This window comes from Diabrotica virgifera, chromosome 10 (genome assembly GCF_917563875.1).
Source record: "Diabrotica virgifera virgifera chromosome 10, PGI_DIABVI_V3a".
NCBI lineage: Eukaryota > Metazoa > Arthropoda > Insecta > Coleoptera > Chrysomelidae > Diabrotica > Diabrotica virgifera.
The window spans coordinates 120509595-120534382 of NC_065452.1; the positions used below are offsets into that span (position 1 = coordinate 120509595).

The 24788-nt window shown below is 34.9% G+C and overlaps 1 protein-coding gene across 1 annotated transcript in view; it reads left to right on the top strand.

Annotated features, from left to right (window-relative positions):
- LOC114325410 (lachesin-like) overlaps nucleotides 1-22304 on the top strand; it is a 1092141-nt gene extending 1069837 nt beyond the window's left edge. Inside the window, exon 11 of the mRNA XM_028273477.2 lies at nucleotides 18284-22304. Within this exon, the coding sequence (XP_028129278.1) occupies nucleotides 18284-18618 (335 nt within the window). The 3' untranslated portion in view covers nucleotides 18619-22304. The remainder of the gene's footprint in view (nucleotides 1-18283) is intronic.
- The last annotated feature ends 2484 nt before the right edge of the window (nucleotides 22305-24788 follow it).

Sequence of the window (24788 nt, forward strand, 5' to 3'; positions counted from 1 at the left end):
TCTGATGTTGTTAACAAAGACTGCATTTACTCTTATGCCGACTGTTTCATCTTTCAGAGTTTCTCGCATTACCTCTTCAAAATAAGTAAGCATTAAATAATAGAGGTGATAGTATGCAGCTTTGTCGGACTCCTCTCTTTATTTCCATTTCTTCAGATGTTTCTTTTTCAATTCTTACTATTGCTCGCTGATTGTAATAGAGGTGTGTTATTAGTCTTAAATCTTTTTCATCTAGGTTTTTAGTTTTCAGAATTTCCATGAGTCGATCATGTTTTACTTTATCAAACTCTTTATTGTAGTCTATAAAACAGACGTAAAGAGCACGGTTAACATTCAAACATCTCTGTGTCAGCACGTTGAAGGAGAATAATGCCTCTCTGGTACCCATACCATTGCGGAACCCATATTGAGTGTGACTAATATCCAGCTCCAGTTTAGAGTGTATTCTGGCGTGGATAATTTTCAGCAGAATTTTCAAGGTATGTGACATTAAACTTATGGTTCGGTAGTCACTGCATTCTTTGGCTTTCACTTTCTTTGGCAAACACACAAATGCTGATGTCAACATTTCTCTAGGGATGATTCCCGTAGTGTAGATAGCGTTGAACAGTTCTACTATTATGTCCAGGTTTTTCTCGTTGACAAACTTTATCATATCGCTAGGTAATTCATCTGGACCAGCAGATTTATTGGTTTTCATAGAGTCTATTACCTGACTAACCTCTGATTTGGTTATCTCTGGGCCCACATCTCCGGTTTGGCTATCTACGTTCCCACGCCAGCAATTTATTTATTTTTCTTTTTGTTAGCGTCCATGTTTCGCTTCCATACGCGTCTGCTGGTCGTAATATGGTCTATAATAGGATTTTTGAACCTCGTGGGAGAAGTTTTGACTTAATTAGATGTTTCATTGTAAAGAAAGATCTGTTTCCCGTCATTAGTCGCGTTTCAACTTCTTGTTTTATTTTGTTATCATTTGTGATTGTTGCTCCTAGATATTTAAATTCTTTACCTACTTCCAAATTACGATCGTTTATAGTAATATCTTGCCTTATTCGCCGTCGTTGTTGTTTTGAAACGACCATATATTTTGTTTTGTTTGACGAAATGACGAATCGCACACAAAAATATTTCAGATTAGTTTGAAAACCCCCTGTATTTCTATAAATTATTTACTTGCATTTCAACGTTTAAACAAATAGTCCTTTTTCTCTCATGAAAAATGTGTTCTGTTATGTTCGAGCCGGTGGATTGTCAGTGCGATTTAAAATCCTATAAAAGTTTTATTAAAAATTTTAGCAACCGCTTCAGAGGTTCAATGTGTAAACAAACTCAGCTGACATCGTAGTCGTTAAAAAGGACATTCTAAAGTTGGGTGTTTCCACTTTGGCAGTGCTCTTTAATTTCTTCATTTATTTGTGTCGAGGAACTCCCTTTCAGTGCGCTAATGAGGGAAGACAAACTCTATTCGCCAAAAAGACGAGACCATATTCCTGCTCTCCTGCTATATCCTTTGTCGTCGGCCTGCTTTGATAAACTCCCAGAGTTATTTTTCTCTCTCGGAAGATATTAAAATTTATTGAGGTAATATCTGATAATTCCTGTGGCAGTTGGGCAGCCGTTAAAAGAACCCCTTTGGCGGTTTTTACTTCGAAGAAAATTCTATTAATGATGTGTGGAAAATGTTTATTGACAATGTGGGCTTTTACACTTATTATTGCTCTTAAGGAAACTAATTACTGAACGACCGCTTACGGCATGATATCACAGACATTGTGGTAATGAGTGTTTTTTTAAAGTTCATTAAATATGTATGATTTGAAAATACTTAGCAAAAGTTGATCATTCTTATTGTTTCTTATAATAAATTATTCTAAAAAGGGTTTTCTCAAAACCAAATTATAAAAGCATATGAAAAGCAAAGTATTAATTATTAAAAATTCACAAGGAAAAAGTTTTCCTGTGGTTGGCTGTATACCATGTAATACAAAAAACAGTAAAATCCTGTATAAAAGGTATATTTAAAATCCCTTAAAAGGGCCACATCAAAATCACATAACTAGTTTTCGACTGGTTTACCAGTCATCATCAGTTCTTACATGCAATGTACCGGGTGTCCCAATAAGAATGGCTCTCGGCCATATCTCAGGAACCGATTATAGTACAACTTTGAGAAAAAAATATTTATAATAAAAGTTTCCTCGGGAAAAGCCTGGAAATTATTTTCATAATTGTAGGTTCACCGCTAGAGGGCGTAATTAAATATCAAAAATTAAAAAATCAAGATTTTACAAAATTTGCCCAATGAAAGGGCACTGAAACTCCGATCATCGTATTCTTCATAAAATTCTGCGCATATTTGATTTACAAGTTTAAGTCTACCTTTGCAAATAAGAGCTGGGGGTGAGTGGGAACCTTGTTATGAAGAATTGGCTGTAAGTCCGGTTCTGCTAAATAGAATTTTGAAAACTTGGTCTTGTTTTAAACAGCTTTTTTCGTCAATGTAAGGGTTATAATTTCGAAACAGCCTATTAAGTGATATGCCAGCTAGGAGGCGTTATTTAATTATTTTCAGAAATCTAGTTTTCTTTGGAAAATAATAAATACAAGTATGCATTTTTAATCCTGTATTACAAAATTAGATCAAATTAGCAACAAAATAGCGAAAACCGCATGTCGATACCTTTTTTCTATCTCGAGATATCTTAAAAAACGTTTAAATTTTAAACATAACAACTGTTACTGTCACTGGTAAACGAAGTTAAAGAAAGGTAGTGTGCTGTGGAAAAAAACAAAGAAACATTTTTTAGATGTCAACGTGTATTAACTAAAACAACAATAGGACAAACAACACTATAAAGTATAACAAAGAAATAAAAACAACTACTTAGTGACGACTTAAATGTTCAAATAATTATGGCCTATAATTTTCGATGCAAGTATTTACTCTTTAATACGTTGACGGATAGTGCGTCAAATGTATAAGCAAGTGTTGTGACAATATATTATGTATTTTGTAAAGTAGAATAGGGGAAATGCAACGTCTATAGACGTTGTGTCACATTATATCAATCGTTATATATTATATGTATCGAAATTAGACGTTTATAGACGTTCTGTCCGTCAACGTGTTAAGAGTATATTGAACAGCAGTCTCAATTTCTACTCTCGCAATGCTTTGCATGGCCTTTCTTACTGTCTGGATCATGTTTTCTCGAGTAGTGAACCTAGCGGCAAAACAAGTATTTAATCCGCTCCCATAAATAAAAGTCTAAAACAGTTAAATCTGGTGATCTGGCTAACCAAAAAATAGGCTTCCACGTTATATCCATCTATCAGAGAATGACTCATCTAAAAAATCTCTTACTACTCTGGAAAAACGCGCGGGACAACCATCGTGCTGAAACAACATGGACCTACAAACTGCTAGCGGTACATCTTCCAGAAGAAAAGGCAATTCATTCCTTAAAAAAATTAGATAGCGTTCACCAATAATAGCATTATCGAAAAGAAATGGTCCAATTATTTGACTATCACCATATTTAACTGTTTGGTGTGGGGACGGTTTGATATTTCACTTTTATTTAGGTATGGGGACGGATTAAAGACCTTGTTTTTGCAGCTAGGCCTACTCGAGAAAAAATGATCCAGAGACTACGAAACCGAATTCAAAGCATTTCGAGAGCAGAAATTAAGACTGCTGTTCAATCTACTCGTGAAAGGGTAAATGCTTGAATCAAAAATAATGGGCAATAATTTGAACCTTTAGGGCGTCACTAAGTAGTTGTTTTTATTTCTTTGTTATATTTTATAGTGTTGTTTGTCTTATTGTTGTTTTAATTAATTATATACGTTAAAATATGGAAAATGTTTCTTTGTTTTTTCCACAGCACACTACCTTTCCTTAACTTCGTTTACCGGTGACAGTAACGGTTAGGTTTAAAATTTACACGTCTCTTAAGATATCTCGAGACATAAAAAAGGTATCGACATGCGGTTTTCGCTATTCTGTTGCTAATTTGATCTAATTTTGTAATACATGATTAAAAATGCATACTTGTCTTTAATATTTTCCAAAGAAAACTAGATTTATGAAAATATTTAAATAACGCCTCCTAGCTGGCATATTACTTAATAGGCTGCTTCGAAATTATAACTCTTACATTTATGAAAAAGATCTGTTTTCAACAAGACCAAGTTTGCAAAATTCGATTTAGCAGAACCGGACTTACAGCCATTTTTTCATAACAAGTTTCTCACTCACCCCCATTTCTTATTTGCAAAGGTAGACTTAAACTTATTAAATCAAATATGCGCAGAATTTTATGAAGAATACGATGATCGAATTTTCAGTGCCCTTTTTTTGGGCAAATTTTGTAAAATTTTGATTTTTTAATGTTTGATGTTCAATTACGCCCTCTAGCGGTGAACCTACAATTATGAAAATAATTTCCAGGCTTTTCTCAAGGCAACTTTTGTTATAAATATTTTTTTCTCAAAGCTGTACTATAAACGGTTCCTGAGATATTGCCGAGAACCATTCTTATTGGGACACCCGGTACATGCTAACCACTAAGATATTATTTAACAAAAATAAGTGGGTCAAAGCCCAGTAAAAGTAGTCCATCAAGGAAACATTGGTTTAAAATGCTACATTAAGTGTGGATGTTTAAAATATTTAGCTAATCTGCCCCAGGTAACATCTGAGCTGTGGATTTGACTTGTTTACATGTTGAAAGTATGACGGCAAGTTTCTTTCAACATGTAAGTAAGTCAAATCCACAGCTCAAATGTTACCTGGGGCAGATTAGCTAAATATTTTAAACATCCACACTTAATGTAGCATTTTAAACCGATGTCTCCTTGACGGACTACTTTTACTGGGCTTTGACCCGCATATTTTTGTTAAGTAATATCTTGGTGGTTAGCATGTACATTGCACGTAAGCACTGATGATGACTGGTAAACCAGTCGAAAACTAGTTATGTGATTTTGATGTGGTCCTTTTGAGGGATTTTAAATATACCTTTTATACAGGATTTTACTATTAATTATTGTTCAGAGCAATATTTGAAAGATTGTCTTACAAATGTTAATAACAAGCTTTCTTAATACATCATCATCATCATGCAACGTCTTCCGTCCACTGCTGGACATAGGTCTCTCCCAGAGCCGGATTTAAGGAAGCCCCTGGGCAGAATTGGTCTGGGGCCCTAGCTCCTACCACTAAAAGATTATGTCGCATGTCGGACATGTCTAGTTGCTTTAAGACATCGTGTTCAATGCTCATTATAGAGAGACGACTTGCCCATCATAGACCGAAGTCGAGTTTTAATCAACTTAAATTTTGAGAATGATCTCTCTCCACTGCAATTACTTAGTATCAGAACCAAATATAAACAAAATGTCACCTTAACGTTTGGAAATGGAAACGCATCATTCGCATTCTTTTCTTTTAGCAGTCGGTACATTGAAGTTCTTTACTTATATTTGATGAGCCTATATTTAAAAATTTCCTCTTTAAATGAATTGAAAAATTCTACAAATTGTGCCAGTTCGACGTCTAGTTTCTCATCTAAATGATTGCCATAAGTGTCGGCAACATTCAGTTAGTGAGCTTCAATTTCATTGGGAGTTAAATTTGCAATTGATGTAAAAATCCAAAATTGGAATGGATTCATAAGCAGAAAGCCTCAAGTTTAAAAAGGAAATGAAGTGGTCTATAATAGCGATAAAATTTTGAGTACTAAATTTCTCTGATGTTGTCATTTCAATCTCTGGAGATGTTTCATAATCCAATGGAGTCAGTCGAATATTTCTTAAAAGAATATAAATTCTTTAAGTGATCTAAGTGCCGCCACTCCTGAATAGGGCTTTTCATTCACAGCCATTTGTTTCGAGCTTCTGTCATGTGTCGTCTAATATTAATATATCTACGTCATACGTTATTGGTATTGCCAATGCTACAAACCAAAGACGTATGACGTAGATATATTGGTATTATGTGACGCATGGCAGAAGCTCGAAACAAATGACAATCGATGAAAAACCCTATTAAGGTTAATGTTTGGATCTTGGAGAGTACGACTTGTGCTGTTTGTCCTCTTTGTCCTCTGTAAGATTTCATTCCAAAATATTGCAAATATTCCTGTTTCCAGTAAACACATCCATTTTGTACAAACCATTTGCATCGCTACGAGTTTTAAATTGTTGCTCATGGTCTTCTGAAATTTTGCATAATGCTTCTTTAATCTGATTATAACCTTTAACTAGTGCTTTTGCGGCATCACTTCTAGATGGTCATCTAGTAGTATTTACTCTTTTAAGAACAGTAATATCTATTTCTGCCTCGGTGGGCGTTGCTCTCGCTTAAAGACGCAGCTTTTAAACCTGCGGTTAGCAAGTTTAATCTATATGTAGAGGAAGTGAAAAATACATTTATATGGTTCTCCTAAGAAATCAAAGAATATAATGGCAGCGGAACAACATTTAGCTGCAGCTTTTGCAACTAAATTTAGAGAGTGTGCGGCACATGGAATCCAGAGCCGAGATATTATGTTCTCTAATTTTAGCCTGAACACCATTGTATTTTCCACTCATAATTGACGCGTTATCGTAGGACTGTCCCCTGCAGTTTTTCAAATCGATATCATGTTTTTCCAAGAATGTCATTAGAGAATTAAATCTATCTTCGGCTTTATGACAGTGATTTGGAAAAAAAAAGGAAAACCTTCTAACAGGAGCGAAACCTTTTATGTAGAATGAATGTAGAATGTAGAAAACGGGGCGGCCAATAGAGCCTGATACACTGCGACCTTAGTAGATCTATTGTGTTTCCCCTTTCTTTTAAAGCACTTCATCTAGCTTAGTCCTTTTAATGAGACTTAACAGCCTTGATAGTGGCCTTTTCATGTAGCCTGGTGCTTCCGGTTTTTCCTCACCGAGTTCTAGAAACCGCACTCGTGCGAGACCTTCACAATGACACAGAAGGTGTAGAGCGGTTTCCTCTTCTTCCAGACAGAACCGATAGGTGTCCTCTTCTGTCAGGCCTATGAGACTCAAGTGTCTATTGAGTCTACAGTGTCCAGTCAGCAGACCCACTATCATTCAGACAGTGCTTCGACTGCGCGAAAGTAAGTCTGTTGTAAATTTAGCCGAATGTCCTTTGATGAACTGTTTGGCCTGCCTCTGTCCTGGGGAGTTGTTCCACCATTCAAGAGACTTCTGTTGCGCCCATTTTTGTATAGCTGCTCTTTTTATCGTATTTGCGATTCCAAAGACGGGTTCCGGACCAACCAGTGGCGTAGATGCGCCTTCTCGGGCCAATTCATCGGCCTTCTCGTTGCCACGATGACCCTTATGTCCCGGCACCCAGGCAAGTGTCAATCTGTTTCGACTTCCCACCTGAGAGAGGACACTCAAACAGTTCCAAACCAGCCATGAATCGACCTGTACCGAACTGAGAGCCTTCAGAGCCGCTTGGCTATCCGAATAGATAACGATGGAGTCGTTATCTAGATTTCGAGTGATTAGTTCCATAGCGCACCTTTGTATAGCAGCTACTTCGGCTTGAAATACGGTCGCATATGTGCCTAGACATACCCGGACTTCCTTCCTTGGTTTTAAGCCATATTTTCCAGCCCCTGTACCTACATCGGTTTTGGAGCCGTCCGTATACCATATTGAGTTTGCCGTTATCGGCGGACCAGTTTCCCAGTCCTCTCTTTTTGGTATTGTGACTTGAAAATTTTTGTTAAAACTATACCTCGTAACCATTCGGTCTACAGGAATTCCTAGAACGGGGTCTGCCTTTATGTCCTGGTATAGCCTTAAGTTATCAATGTTGTTCTGAAGCTATTTTCTTGTGGCATTTTTACAATTTTAACTATTTAGAATGGGAAATAAGCCACAATATTATATATATTATAGTTATCAGTTCCCTGCATCATACTTATTGGAGCTTGGCCCTGGATCAACCGATGTACTGTTGATCTGGCTTCACTCTGTATGTATATATGTAGAGGTGGTAGGTTTAGTAGAACTTCTAGCGCGTCCGTTGGGGCTGTTCTCATGGCTCCTGTAACACTCAAGCATGCAAGTCTTTGTGTGCTACTGAGCAATCGCATCGTCCCGGACTGTTGCGTTTTGTTCCACCACGCCACTGAACCGTAAGTTATCATGGGCCTTATAACCCTTGTGTATAACCAGAGGTTCATTTTAGGATTTAACCCCCAATTCTTACCACACATTCGTCTACATCTGTTCAGGGCCATAATGGCCTTCTGTGTGACTTTTTGAATGTGTGCATTCCATGTCAGCCTCTGGTCGAATATTACACCTAAGTACTTGGCCTGACTTGTGAATGGGATTTCTACTCCCTTGAGCGCTAGTGGCTGTAAGCCTTGCAGTGCTCTTTTCCTGGTGAAGGGAACAACGGATGTTTTTTGAGGGTTAACCTTCAGGCCTTCTTCCTCACACCAGCTGTCCACCATCCTCAGAGCGACTTGAAGTCTCTCTGAAATTACTTTGGTAAAGCGTCCTCGAACTACAATTACCAAGTCGTCCGCATATCCCAGACAGTAAAAACCCTCCCTGGACAGCGTGTTAAGTAGGTCGTCCATAAGTGTAGCCCACAGTAATGGGGATAGAACTCCTCCTTGTGGGCAGCCGCTTACTGCCTTCGCTTCAATGGTGGCTTCACCTAACGAGGACACCATGATCCTGTTTGCTAAGGTCGCCTTTGTCCACTCGCATATGAAGGCAGGAACTCCTCTCCTTTTAAGCGCTTCCGTTACAGACTCGAAGGGGACGTTATTAAACGCTCCCTCCACGTCCAGAAACGTCGCCACCGCTATCTCTTTGTCATCTAGCGACTTTGAGAGCAGTCTGTTAAGATCATCCAGTGCCAAGTCAGTTGACTTTCCTGGCTGGTATGCATATTGACTATCGCTAAGTGGTTTTTCCATCAGCACATCGTCCCTAATATACCTGTCTATCAATCTTTCCAGCGTTTTTGCTAGGAAAGAGGATAGACTTATTGGTCTATATGGCTTGGGGTCTGGTCCATTACCCTACCAACCTTGGGGATATATGTGACTTTCACCCTTCGCCATGCAGTTGGAATATATCTCCATGCCAAACTAGCTTTAAAGATCTTTGTTAGATGCGGGATAATCACAGCCTGTCCCTTCTGTAGGAACGCAGGATAGATCCCGTCCATTCCAGGTGATTTATATGGCTGGAATTTATTGATCGCCCACCTGACTTTTTCCGGTCTCGTGATGTCGGTAGCTAATTTCCAGTCCGCCTTAGTAGGCCTTCTGGGATAAGCTACCTCTACCGGAGGATTATTGTCAATAGATGAGCCGGGGAAATGTGCCTTGGTGAGCATTATTAAGCTTTCCTCCAGGGTTTCCATATACGTTTCGTCCTCTTTCTTCAAGAGGCCGACCTGATTCACAATACCATCCTTAGCCAGGACGTTATGGATTCTGGAGCATGCGGGAGCATGTTCGACTTCCTCGCAGAACTTTCGCCACGAGTCTTTTTTGGCTTTTCGGATCTCCTTATTATATTGCGTCAGTTTTTCTCTATAAATGGACCACTCCTGGTTGAATTTGGCTTTATTGAATAGCCTTCTTACATCTGCCCTAAGCTTTTTTCCACCAGGGTGTGTTTTTCTTTCCTTTTTTTCTCTCTCTCCCTCTCTGGACAATTCTCCTGGTAAGAGGCCAGAACAGCTCCGCTCACCGTTTCAACTGCCAGCTCGAGATCTTCCCTATCTCTTATGGTGCCGATTCCTCCCTCGAGAGACTTCTCGAGTGAGCCTCTATAGCCTTCCCAATCCGTCTCTCTCGGGTTCCTGAATCTTGCCACCATTCGAATCGAAGTAGCTAAATCGAATCGAATGTGCCTATGATCGGAACATGAAGGTTTCACTGCAAAGTGGTACATCTAAGACTTCTCTGCGCGTGGCCGTAACGAAGGTTGGTTTATTTCCTATATTGGCTACTTCTAAACCCATGCTTAAGATGAACTGTAGTTCAACCTTTTATGTAACGAATATTCTAAGTGAATAATTTGCTGATTGTTTTACATTTGCGGCTTTGTGGGGGCCCCCGATATATCGGGGCCCCGAGCAGCTGCCCAGCCTGCTCCCCCTTAAATCCGGCCGTGGTCTCTCCCATTTTTGGCCACTCTCCACGGTTCTGTGCGTCTTGTTGCCATTTCTTGTACATTCGTTTAATGTCGTCCATCCAGCGTATTGGTGGTTATCCTTGCTGCATTTATCCTCTCTTGGACACCATTCGATTAGTTTTCGGGTCCTTCTTGATTCTTTTATTCTCGCTACGTGACCTGTCCAATTTCATTTCAGATTGACTATACGTTCGACGACATAAGTGATATAGTTCGTCCGCTATAACTTTTCCTATGCGTCACGATTCATTTTCAAACAAATTAAGTCAAAACATAAAGTAAAACGTACGCCGATGTGTGTAGTATATAGTATACAGTATACAAAATGTATGTATGTTACAGTTCAAGTTGATTATCCAGTTGGAGTTGACTTTTACTAGTTCGAGTCAACTCTAACGGCTGGTTACAGTAAAAGTTGATTATAAATATAAAATGAAGATTTATATTCAACATTTACTAGTAAAAGTAGACTCCAACTAGGAAAAGTATACTCTTCCCAATGCCATTTAGTAAAAGTTGATTCTGATTCACACAAACAGGCGATTCTAGAAATTAAATGTTACTGAATATGTTCAAATTAGTCTAGGCTGTATCGTCGCCCCCGTTAGGTAAATTACTCTGATTCGATTTTTTGCACAAACTTACTTAAAAAGAGGTCCTTATAACAAATCTACTGGGTGCCAGGCAGTACCTTGATCGATAAATTGTTTAAAACAATTTTTGAAGTTATTCTTCTTTAGGCGCGATTGAGAGTAAAATTTCATAAATCTACGCGCATGCGCACACAGACAGTAATAGTTCGTTGCTAATCTTTCAAGATAGGTATGTATGTATCTGTATCAGCTAGTGATGTTAGAAGAGAATATTCTCGAGAATATTCTCGGCCAGAAAATTCTCTCGAGAATATTCTCGGAAAAATTTTTCTATATTTTCAAAAACCGAAACAAAAATAAAAACTAGATACGGGTCAAATTATTATAATTTAAAAAATATGTAGGTATATTGTTTTTGCCAATCCCATGAACCACTAGAAAGGGTGTTTACAGTGTCAATATTTATTGTTTTGGGGCAATATTAACGTGCAAATATTTAGAACGGTGTTCATTCAAGCAGAGAAGAACCAGTTGAGAAAATTGAGTTTGTAGATAATTTAGCAACTTTAAAATATGGTGATGAGTCGGCTGAAATAATGACAGATTTGGCACTTTATCGGTCTAAGAAGGGATTTTTTGGAAAAACATATGTTGTAAAATCAATTGAAAAACTAGACTTATTCATATGGTGAAAAGGTACATGTTTCGGAACAAAATTAACTAAAATAGTAGTTGATATATTAAGCATGCCTTCATCCAATGCAGCGACTGAAGGAAGTTTCAGTACTTATGGTTTTTTATCCACTCTAAAAGAAACCGGCTCACTGCTGAACGGGCTCGTAAGGTAACTTTTATTGCTCAAAATTTAAAATTGTTAGACGTAGACCAATCCATGACTGAGCTGGCCACTCGTGAAAAACAAAATCCCAAAACTCATCAGTACATTGAAATGCAGATTGTAGATGACTGGGATGAGCTAATGATAGAAATAGATTCTGAATCTGAGGTCTCATCTTTTATCATACCACATCGATTATTTGTTTTTAAGAAGAAAATTTCATTTTTTATCAAAGAAATTTTGTGTTTTCTGTTGTTTTTGTATTTTTTTATATACAAAGAACACTGTTGTTTCGTCTCATAATTTTGTATATAAGATCATGATTTTAAAACCCTATTTTTCATCTTCAACAATATTCTTAAGCGCGTCATGGGGTTCATTCTCAGAAATTTCTCCATATCGAGAATATTCTCGAGAATATTCTCCGATTTTTCATTCTCGAGAATTTTATAACACTAGTATCAGCGCAAATAAGTCATTAAAAGAATATATTAGTGTTTTTAGTAAATGTATTATTTATTATAATTTTTGGATTTGTCTTTCTCTGTAGTAAGATAATAAAATATGTATGTAGGTATAACATTTTTATATGTCTATTTGTCACCGTGTTGTGTAATTATATCCGAAACTTACGTGCCACTTAAAGAAGCTCGGTGGCGTAGTTGGTAGAGCGTTGGGCCAATGATTGGAAGGTTGTGGGTTCCAATCCTGGATGATTCACATTTTTTTTTAATTTTTGGTTGTTTTAATAAAAAGATTTTGAAAGTGGTAGATAAGAAAGTTAGTTTAATATTTTAATAAAATACAAATAATTTGTGTTAAGTATATTTACTTCGTTGAAATTATATAATAGAAGAATAACTTCTTACGTGCGTACAAAGTACACACACATTCTTTTTTTTTTTAGACAAATTCACAAAAATAATTTTTCACTTCGAATAATTTTTTTTAGATCATTTGGGTTATTCTGAGCAAAAAAAGGTATTTTGTGATTTTTCTCTAAAATTGATTGTTGTCGGGTTATACGCGATTTAAAATTTAAAAAATGCGAAAATAGCCATTTTCAAGGCTTATTAACTCGGTTAAAATCCATTATTATGAAAGTCAGAAAGTGACCAAATCAAAGTTTATAGCCCCCTCTACAAGATCCAGCAGAAATTTTTGTCACTACTTTATTACTAAGCTGTTATCTTTAAATATTAACAATGAGCGCTAAGTGCGTATTAGGCGGCCGTCAATGGTGAGTGCTAAAGAGATGCACCATTCCGGCCATCCAATGGTAAATCTCACTCGCACTCACATTGACGGCCGCCTCAATACACGCTTAACGCTCATTGTTGATAATTAAAAATAATATCTTATTAATGAAATAATGACAAAAATTTCTTCAGGATTTTATAGAGGTAGCTTTAATCTTTGATTTTTTTTAGTTTCTGACTTTCATATAATATCGTATGGCATTTTTGCCGTTCGGACAGTTCCGGCGCCAATTACATCTTTAACCCTGTTTCAAGTAACTAGTATCGATGTACACTAGCCCAGGGGGACCGACGCCTTAACGTGCTCTCCGAGGCACGGTGAGACAGCTCGTGTCATTATTGGAAATGAAAATGGTTTGTCTTTGGCAGGGCTCGAACCCACGTGCACTGGCGTATGAGGCCAGCGATTATGCCGTTACTCCACGGCCGCTCGCTCGACTTTCACAATAATTATCTTTAACCGAGTTATTAAACTTTGAAAATGGTTATTTTGGCGTTTTTCAAATTTTAAGTCGCTAATAACTCGACAACAGTCAATTTTAGAGAAAAAAGGCCCAAAGGACCTAAAAAAAATTGTACGAAGTGAAAAAATTATTTTTGCGAATTTGTTTAAAATCATTGTTTATCGCCAAACGTCACTAAAATCATTCATTATTGTACTCATTTGCCCTCATTTTCGGCAGTAAAGTAACACTTTGTTGTATTGAAAGAAGAATGTTACTTTACCTGTCGCGATTATTAATCAAATTAACCGAGATTGAATGTAAGTGGTCAATGGCAGCAGTCGATTATTTATTTGAGTGAAATTAAAATTTATTTACTTTAATTATTAAAAATATTATACAAAATTTATCTTATTATTAATAATAATTTTTGTCAAAAAGTAAAATTCTGTAGTGTTTCGCAATTATATTCATACAAAATAAATCAAAACTTTACAGATTTAGTAATTAGGTAGGTATACAATATTGATAACTATCGATTAAAAATTCGTCTAAATCTTAATCTAAGTCTTAATCGTCTAAAATTAAAAAAATTTCCTCAAGTTGTAAGTAAGTGTTAAATGTTTTTTATGATTGACGATACAATTTTGTACGCACCACCTCAATACTCTTTATCGAACGCGTCTGTTGCTCGCTTCGCTTCCTCTGCTCGTAATATCAGACTCGTTCGATAAAGAGCCACTTTACTGACTTGGTACATAAATAACTATTAAACAATTAACAATACATAAATAACTATTATTTCTTTGAGTAAGTTTGTGCTAAAAATCTAATCAGAGTAATTTACCTTATGTTGGCGACGCGTCGCCACGTTACAGACTATACTAATAAGTAGTTGAAACGGTCAAAACAAAGAAACGCACACTCATCAAAAATGCACTTGAGATTCTCGTATAATCAACATTTACTGAATCGATCCAGGAAGAGTCAACTCCAACTAGTAAAAGTTGATTTAAATTTTTAAAATCAACTTTTACTGCTCGTTTCAGTTGGAGTTGACTCCAACTAGTTGGAGTCAACTCTAACTGAGATTCAACTTGAACTGTAACATATACACATTGACGTTAGTTTCACTTTATTCAGTCTTCCGTTTCATAGTTATCGGGATGTTGCTCTTAAATATGTCTCTGGTTTCAAATATTTCTGACCATACGCCGTCCAAGCAAGTGTTATTCGTCGTTAAAATTCACAGGTCTGATTTGTTAATACATGCTGAATCAATTACAGGTATTGGAATTCTTCTTCTTCATGTACCTTGTCCGTTCCGAATGTTGACAATTAACATGGTATGACTTTGTTTGCGGCAGATCTAAATATTAGTTTTTGTATAAGTTTTCTTAATTTCTAGGGTTATACTTTCTCCTCCGTATTTTAGAAGCTCGTTGGTTATTCCGTCTGGTCCTGCATGGTGACTTTCTGTTTTTGAGTGAATTTATGGGTATCTCTACCTCATGAAAACTGATTTCTATTTCGTGTCTTAATTCAGGTAGGCTATTGTTTTGATTATTATTTTCTTTTCCTTTAAACAGTTCCGTGAAGCATCTTTCCCATTCGTTTGCTGGTATTTTATTGTATTCCTTCAATTCTGCCATTTCTTACCGTTGGTCTCTTATGAATCTCCATATTTGTTTTTGTGTTACGTAGAAGTCACTTTCCATCCTTTTTGTAAACTGTTCCCAGTGTTCATTTTTTGTTCTTCTTACCAATTACTGTGTTTCATTTCGTATTCTTCTATAGGTGTCTCTGGATTCTGGAGTGTTTGATGTTTTATACTTCATGTAGGCCTCTCGCTTCTCTTTACATTTCTCTTTTATTTCTTTTCTGAACCATGGTGTATTGTTGTTGTTTCTTTTGTTCAGTATGACTTTGCGTTTTCCTGGAGCTTCTGTTGCTGCCTCTTCAATGTTGTTTTTAATTTTCTCCCAGCTCGCGTTTATATCTTCGATGTCTAACAATAAAACACTGAAAACGTTTGTTTTCTATACTTCCACAAAATTTATTACAACTATGTGACTTTAGCTGTTTCGGCAGAGTGCCTTTCTCAAGTGATTTAGATTACTATGGGTTTGTCTTTTTAAGTTAGAATCTATGGAAATTAATAAATTGAAAAATACAGATATAATTCTGAATGAACAACTCGAGACAAACAACTACCCACTCTTCAGTTAAAGACTTTAAAAAGACAAACCCATAGTAATCTAAATCACTTGAGAAAGGCACTCTGCCGAAACAGCTGTAGTCACATAGTTGTAATAAATTTTGTGGAAGTATAGAAAACAAACGTTTTCAGTGTTTTATTGTTAGATAAAATGAACTTCCATTAAGTAACGGTCGAATCCATCAATCTTCGATGTCGTCTATTTGTTTCAGCTGTATCTTCTGTGCTAGCCTCCTTTGGTACACTTCTCTTGTAGAAACATTCCACAGTGATTCTACATTGATTTTCTGTATAAAATGTTTTCATTCTTATTTGTGCTAGGATTAGTTTGTGTTCACTCACTGCGTCTGCTGAGTTTATAGTTCGAATATCTAGAATCTGCTTTGGGTGGATTTTTCTATTAGTGATATAATATGTTCCCTTAATGTTAATTATGCATTATTATATTTTATATTATTTTCCATTTGTCCGTGTAGTCCGAAATTCTTCCTAAGATGTCTTTAATCGCTGTACATATTAGAAGCCATATTTGTTGTACCTACATAAAATAAAAACAAGTTTTCCATCCAAGCAATGATCTAACTAGAGTTATGTACAAAAAAAACTAGTAATTTCAAAATGTATAATGTTAGTATGCTTTTCAGCCTGGATTAGGAAAGAAACTGAATACCATGTAATTTTAACACATATCTTAAATCTGTATTTTTTATGGCTTTATTAATTGTCATTGTTTGCGTATAATGTACAGTATACTTCAAAATAAACAGTACTGAAATGAATATTTTATGATTATTTATATAAGTAGTATACATGATATAGATTTGCAAACATTATTCACGACGACGTTCCCGATAAAACAGATGTTAAAGATGCCAACTAGCATGAAAAAACCTTTAATTCTAGTCCGCAATTCCGAAATGTCAGACGATGGATCCGTCTGCCTCCTTCAGCATTCCTCATATTTACGCATAAGGTGGCGTTAGGTTTGGTGAGTGGCGATCTCCCAAAATCATCGCCCAGTATTTGAAGAGACTCCCTGGCCGTGTGATAGGTTGCCTCGTCCTGCTGAAACAATTGTTGATGTTAATCTTTGCCTTTGTTGATGCTTGGATCGTTTTCGCGACCTTTTCCGTATGACCGAAAATAGCACTCCACGATAAATTTTTTTTCTGGAAAACTGAGAACCATCCTGAAGCACGTAACGTTAACACGACATTCACATACGTTATATGACGTTTGAAAACCATTCAGTACGTCTCGGCACATGACACATACAAATTTGAAGCATACTTACGCATTTCAGTATTGTTTATTTTGCGGCATACCGTAAAATTGAGATCGATTGGATAGCCAAGCGAGACATAAGGTCGTCCGCACTTCACTTAGCTGTGAAATATGTGAGTTCAAACCCTGGCCCGGTGAACAGAAAAACAAAAAAACTAACGCAGCAGTTTAAAATTTTAATATGAATCTGAGGCTTAGATTGGAATACGCGGGTGTCTGATCAGCCTAAGGGCTTGCGACTCGGTGATACTTCTACTTGTATCCCTACCGGAAGGGCGTTGACGCCTAAGATACCGGTGTATATACAGGGTGTTTGGTAAAGAATGGGCCATAGCTTAACTTTAGATGCCTGAGATTAAAATAGGCCGATTTAAGCTAACTTACCTTAGTAGATAATAACCGAAATAAAGTTAAACTTTTATTTTATTTATTCTTGAATATTTCCTAACAAGCATGGAATAATAACACGAAATTTGGTAATCGGGGGTTTTTTGGTACGAGAAATCTAAATTTGCTACCAAAAATGATGTATTGCCCAGAGGGCGCCACATAAGCCTTTCAGCGCTTATTTAATATGTTCTATTTTTTTATTATTCACTCTACATACTTTTGGAGTTAAAAATTTTATTGTCTGAATATTTTTACTTAAAAAAGGTATACTACATTAATCTCGCTAAACTCAACCATTTTCGAGATAAACGCATTTTAAATCTGAGAGGCAACATAATTTTTTGCATAATATCATTGTAGACACCTGAAAAATAAATTAAAACTATAAAAATTTACAAAAATGTATCGCAAATTTCTTCAAATGGAATTTGCGATGCAATGACATAAATATGAGAACTGGCACAATTATTATGGTTTCAAGTTTATTTTTCGGGTCCAACTACAATGATATTATGCAAAAAATTATGTTGAATCGCAGATTTAAAATGCGTTTTATCTCGAAAACGGTTGAGTCTAGCGAGATGAATGTAGTGTACCTTTTTTAAGTAGAAATATTAAGAGAATAAAAATTTTGATTCAAAAGGTATGTGAAGTAGGGGATAAAAAAATTGAACGTATTAAATGAGAGCTGAAAGATGTATGTGGCGCCCTCTGAAAAATACATCATTTTTGGTGGCGAATTTAGATTTCTCATCCCAAAAAACCTCCGCTTACCAAATTTCGTGTTGTTTTCCCATGCCTGTCAGGAAATATTCAAGAATAAACAAAATAAAAGTTTAACTTTGACACCCCGTATTTCGGTTATTATCGACTTTCGTACTTAGGTAAGTTAGCTTAAATCGACCTATTTGAAGCTCAGGAATCTAAGGTTAAGCTATGGCCCATTCTTTACCAAACACCCTGTACATGTAAAATTGTTACCAATAAAGATCTATTAAATCTATCTATGTTTTATGTTATTTTTGTTACTTTACTGATTATTTGTATTTGTATTTTTTCAGAGCGAGAAGTAAAATCTACCAGCACAGTAAGTACACCAAAATATATCGAGACAAAACCACGAAAACCGACATTCAAGGACAAATCCAAAAAGTGGAAACCCTTAAGAAAAAAAGAAAACAATGACAATAAAAACGAAGAGGAACAAGTAGTATCAACTCATTTATTACCGGAGTCTCCTACATCTCTACCTACTGTCACTAGTTTAATGACAAGTAGTCGGCCATCTTGGATTCTATTGAGAGACAACAACAGATGTGCCACTACTTCATTGGATAGAGTTTGTTATTGGTTAATAGTTTTAGTTGTTTTACGATTTTGGAGATTTTATGTTTAAATTTATTTTTTATTAATGAATACAACATATTTCGAAAAACAGCAAAATGGGATACAATAATTATTCTTGAAAATAGGCCTCTTTATGTAGAGAGTAAGTGTGTCAGCATTTTTGGTTGAAGTGTAACTTGAAAAAAATATGTGAATTTTTATTGTTGCCAACTAAAGTTTCAGTGTGTTGATATTTACAGACCGAATTTTGAGCTAATTGTTGTTTATATCAATTATTAAAGTTCATGCTTATTTAAATGCTAACTAGTTATCATCAATTACAACTCAATATTTAACTAAACTATACTATCTAATTATGTGGAGTGACCCATTCTGCTCTATTTGACGCAAATTTCTTCGAATATATCTCATGAAGTTCTGGGCGGAATTCAGATCAATTTCTCTCAGTTTTTCGTAAATTAACCACCTTAATTTTTCTTTATCTTGAGATTCCCAGCCTTTCTGATAAAGCTTCATAAACGGTAAAGCCCAAAGATCCTCTATTGGGCGAGCCTACGGCAAATTTGGAGGATTGTCATTTTTGGGCATGTGGTGTTGTCTAAGCCAGTTTTGGATATCTCTTTAGTAATGGCATGATGCTAGGTCTAGCCAAAATATAATATCGTCTTTAGCATGATATGAACAAACTGAAGCAATTTGGAAAAACAGTTATTGATATAGCTCTGACTATTCAAAGTTTCACCCCTTACTCTTCCCGTAAAAGGTCAGAATACACAATACACCCCTGTTAGAAGTTGCGCACCAGACAAGCATTTTATCTGCAAATAATTTTGCTTTATGTTTGTATCTAACTGTCAGTCTAATTGTCAGGACATTCCTCTATGTTGTCCGTATAAAATCCATCATTTCCATTCATTTCAAAATAACTCAAAGTGAAATACTCAAAGTGAAATACTCCAAATGGAATACTTTTCGTCATCTAAAATAATGATTTTTTTCATTGGCAAAGTCTACTCGGCTTAGTTGATGACAGCATGTTGATGTACGAAGGAGTTGTGCTTCATAGTATTTGGGCACTTACGTCTCTTTCGATATTTAAGACCATCCCTCCTCAATTCCAACGATATCTACTCCAGGGAAATAAGGTTTTTGTCGAGACACCTGAGCAGCCAAGTTGCAAATGGATTTTTTGGGTACTATATACCTAATACATTATAATAAATACAAAAATGTCCGTCACAGTTCGGACGAGAAACTTAGTTATTAACAAATAAGGGTCAAAAATGGCAGTTTTTTCGTGTAAATCGCTATAGGTAAAAATAGGGTAATTATATATATTATTTAGAGTAATCGTATTTTAGTAGATCAGCCAAGGTTTAAAATGGCACTTTTTGAATTTTGGTCGGATCATTTTTTGCTTCGGAAATTGCAATATAAAACTAAAATTTAAAAAATGAAAAACGTACTATAACTTTTGCGAAAATGGTCTTAAGACTTTCATATTGCACGAAAAGTTGAGTTAAACAATTTTAAGACGATTCGTCAATTAGTTTAGATTTTATTCAATTTGTTTATCGCAAAGAGCTTTTTCCTCGCAATGTTATTGTTCAGAAAATAATAATGACATAGCAATTCTGTGGAAACCACATGCAAGAATAATAGTTGTATTTTTAAAGTATTGAAAAAAATCATTAAAAGGTCGTTTTGATCACTCCGAAAAAAGTTTAGTAAAATAGAGTCATTTTTTCCATCTAAACAGTTTGAATAACTTTGTTAATATTGACTATAGAGTAAATCTACTTTAGGATTTCAAAGGCTGGTATTTTTATACGAATTTTCAGAAAAAATTTTTCCCTAGGTTAACTAGGTTCAAAGTTAGCCACTTTTATTATTTAATTCGCAGTTACTTCTATATATATCAAATTCTCCTGTAACGGTGTTAGTTGCCATACTACTCCGAAACAGCTTGGCCGATTTTTATAAAATTTTACACGTTTATCCTGTAGGACGTTAAAGAGGTTTTAATCTATTTTTATACCCATAAGTTATAAGGGACGTTGCCCCCTGACATTTTTTTTATTTTTTTGGACAAAATTATCTACCTTAACTTTATATGATGTAGAATTAAAAAATACATACAACCCTTAATTTTCACTCTTCTATCACCAACCCCTATTTGTTAATAGCCATCTATATATTTACATCTAAAAAATTCTCCTGTCACAGTGTTAGTTTCCATACTCCTCCGAGACCGCTTGACCGATTTTTATGAAATTGTATATGTATATTCGGTAGGTCTTAGAATCGGTCGTAATCTATTTTTCATATCCCTGAGTGATATGGGGACTTCCCCCTAACATTTTGTAATGTTAGGTGGGGTTGTGTGCACATAATGTACTCTATAAGACTATGAGTACATACAAATTAAAAAAATTATAATCAAAATCCATTAACAAGTTCCAGCGATATTAATTGCAGCATATGTTTGCAGAATCAGTTTCATTTTTTGAGTGCACGTATTTTAGTAATTACCCTCCACCGACCACGGATTAATTCCGTTCGGACGCCATTTTTAAAGCTTTATTAACCACTCTGTTGAGGTTTAAAGTTTACTCAAACTTTTACACATAACCTATATATCTTTAACTTCAAAATGGCTCTAGTTAGGTTGCTTAATTGTTATAAAAAAAGTAGCCGTCAATTAAATAAAAAAAGTGGCTAACTTTGACCGTAATTAACCTAGGCAAAAAGTTTTTCTTTGAGAATTCGTATAAAAATACCAATTTTTCAAATTTCATTGTAGTTTTAGCCTACAGTCAATATTAACAAAGTTATTCAAATTGTTTATAAGCAAAAAATGACTCTATTTTAGCAAAATGTTTTCTGAGTGATAAAAATGACTTTTTAATGATTTTTTTTAATGCGTTGTAAATATGACTATTCTTCTTTGATGTTGTTTTCACAGAATTGCTGTATCATTATTATTTTCTGAACAATAACATTGCAAAAAAAAAGCTCTTTGGGATAAACAAATTGAATAAAATTTAAACTAATCGACGCATCGTCTTAAAATTTTTTGTGCTTGTATGGACTATTTGATTCAACTTTTCATGCACTATGAAAGTAATAAATTCATTTTCGCAAAAGTTATAGCAAATTTTTTATTTTCGAAATTTTAGTTTTATTTTGCAATATCCGAAGCAACAAATAATCGGCCCAAAATTAAAAAAGCGGTATTTTAAACCTTGGCTCATCTACTAAAAGAAAAATATTATAAATAAGACATTTAATTACCATATTTTTACCTGTAGCGATTTAAACGAAAAAACTCTCATTTTTGACCCTTATTTGTTAATAACTAAATTTTTCGTTCAAACTGTGACGGGCATTTTTGTATTTATAATGTATTAGGTATATAGTACCCAAAAAAACTCATTTGTAACCTGGCTGCTCAAGTGTCCCGAACATGGTATATTTTCGCCTTATTTCCCTGGTGTAATCGTGCTCTTAGAACGCCTATATTGACGAGTCAATCTTCTAGTTGACATTCTAACCTGATTTTTTGCTCATCTTAGCAATCTTTCTGACCTCCGTGCAGTAAATACACGTACCTAATCTTCCACTTTTTGGTAGATTCAGACTTGGTATTCCCTGCTCGCACTCCGCTATTAGACTAAGAGCCGCTATAGGTGAAAATTCTTAATCATTTTAGGCACGACGGGACCCTATAACTTAAATAGTAGAACCTAAAAGAAAACGTTTGAGCACTGTGCCGTCACTTTTCAGTGGCACATGCGTCTACAGTGGCGCATCAAACTTTCCACTGATGGACGGGACACATAAATTAAAAAATACCCTCCCTCATTACCAGAATTTAATTTTTTTCGTTTTTTTAAGTTTTATGTGATTAAGACATAAGATTCATCGTAATTTTAACCGACCACCCCCTTCTCCCTGCCCCCACCATCAAAAAATATATTTTTCGATTTTATTTTTTTTTTGGTGGGATGCAATCAATTTTAAAATTTCAAAAAATTTACACGCATAGTTAAGGCTTTTATAAAACACGTTTATTTTTATAGACCTGTAGGTTGAATGTACATAACCTCAAAAAAATTTTAATTTTTTTTTTTTGAAAAAAAGTATATAACTTTTTTTGGGGGATAGCTGCAGATCTAATTGTTTCTTAGTCTTGTGTATTTTATCAAACACTATATTTCTAATTTTGAGATTTTTCTGTAACGTTAGCCACCTTCAAAAATCCAAAAAACTGTTTTTTAATGGGGTTTTGGGGGGTTTTAACGTGTTTTTCTGATTTTTAAATATTCTAAAGAACTCAGTTACTTTAAGTTATATATAACCTATAAAAACAAAATTGATTTGATATATTATGAAGTCTACAAAATAGGGAAAATCCCCCAAAACCCCTCAAAAAACAGTTTTTCGGATTTTTGAAGGTGGGGAGGCTTACGGAAAAATCTGAAAAAAATTCAAAATATAGTGTTTGATAAAACACACAAGGTTAAGAAAAAAATTAGACCTGCAGCTATTCCTCAAAGAAAGTTATACGCTTTTTTGAAAAAAAAAATCTCTTTTAATTTTTTGAGGTTATGTACACTCTACCTATGGGTCTATAAAAAAATAGGCATGTTTTATAAAAGCCTCAACTATGCGTGTGGATTTTTTGAAATTTTAAAATTGATTGTATCCCACCAAAAAAAAATAAAAACGAAAAATGAAGTTTTTGATGGTGGGGGCAGGGGGAAGGGGGTGGTGGGTTAAAATCACGATGAATCCTATGTGTTAATCACATAGAACTTAAAAAAGTAAAAAAAATTAATTCTGTTAGTAAGTTCTGTTAACTTTTAATTTATTTATCCCGTCCATAAGTGGAAAGTTTGATGCGCCACTGTCGACGCATGTGCCACTGAAAAGTGACGGCACAGTGTTCAAACGTTTTCTTTTAGGTTCTACTATTTAAGTTATAGGGTCCCATCGTGCCTAAAATGATTAAGAAATTTCACCTATAGCGGCTCTTAGTCTATATTGTTCTATGTATAAATGAGTCTGCGTGCAATATTTTCATTCTGGAATATTCGACACTATTCAGCATTTTTTCCTGCCCAACCACCTTTAGAGACTTTTTCTTATTTTTAATTTATGCGACATGTTAATGCGAAAACTGTAAAATAAATAAATCTCAACTAACAATAAACAAAATAAACAAACTTTTCTTTCCAAGGCCAACTTGATATTATTTTTTATAATGCTTTTATAATAGGGCTATTTATCTCTTTTAATTTGATTACCTACTTACTTTACTTTGTTGATTTTCTTTTACATACTTATAGTTGTGTTTATAAACTGTCAGCTGTCAAACTGTTTGTTTTGTTGTTGTTAACACTTTACTACACAAAAAGCGGCAAATTCAAATTTTTCTTGAATTTTGGGACACCTTTTATATAGGGTGAGGCAGATAACTGGCATATTAGAAATATCTCGGGAACTAAAGGGAACAGAATCATAAAAATTGGAATACAGGGGTTTTGAGGGATGATCTATTAAATAAAATTATTTTCATCTCTTTGCAACTTCCGGTTATACCGGAAGTTGCTTATAACTTCGTTTTTTTAAATGGGACACCCTGTATATTTTTACATTTTTGGATTCTCCTTAATATCTTCTTTCTTAAAATATGAGATTTTGTAATATTATACAGGGTATTTTAAAAGATATTTACGTTTTTTTATTAATTTCGTAGCAATATTCACACCCTGTAGAATTGTAATAGTTTGACATTAAAAACTCTATTTACGTTCAAGTGATTTTTAATATAGTCTATTATTGTCAAGAACCATTAGTATAGTTAATTTTGAAATTTTAGTATACAGGGTTGGTCGAAACTCGGAATGAATATTTTCTGAGTTTTCTTAAATAGAACACCCTGTATTTTAGTATTGTAATGAAATTATATTTCATTGTACTTTTTTATTTTATAAGTATTCCCTATACCTAACTGCTTTATTTTGTGAGTTATTGGTGATTCAAGCTAAACATTAATTGCAACAAAAAATACGTAAAATTTTATTAGGTTGGCCGTGAAAATATTCAATCACAAATAATTTTTCAGAAATAAATATATATTAATCCAGACTGATCCTTAAAATTACCAATAATGGTTTAGCTATCAAAATACCTACTTAGTTAAGATTGTTGGTG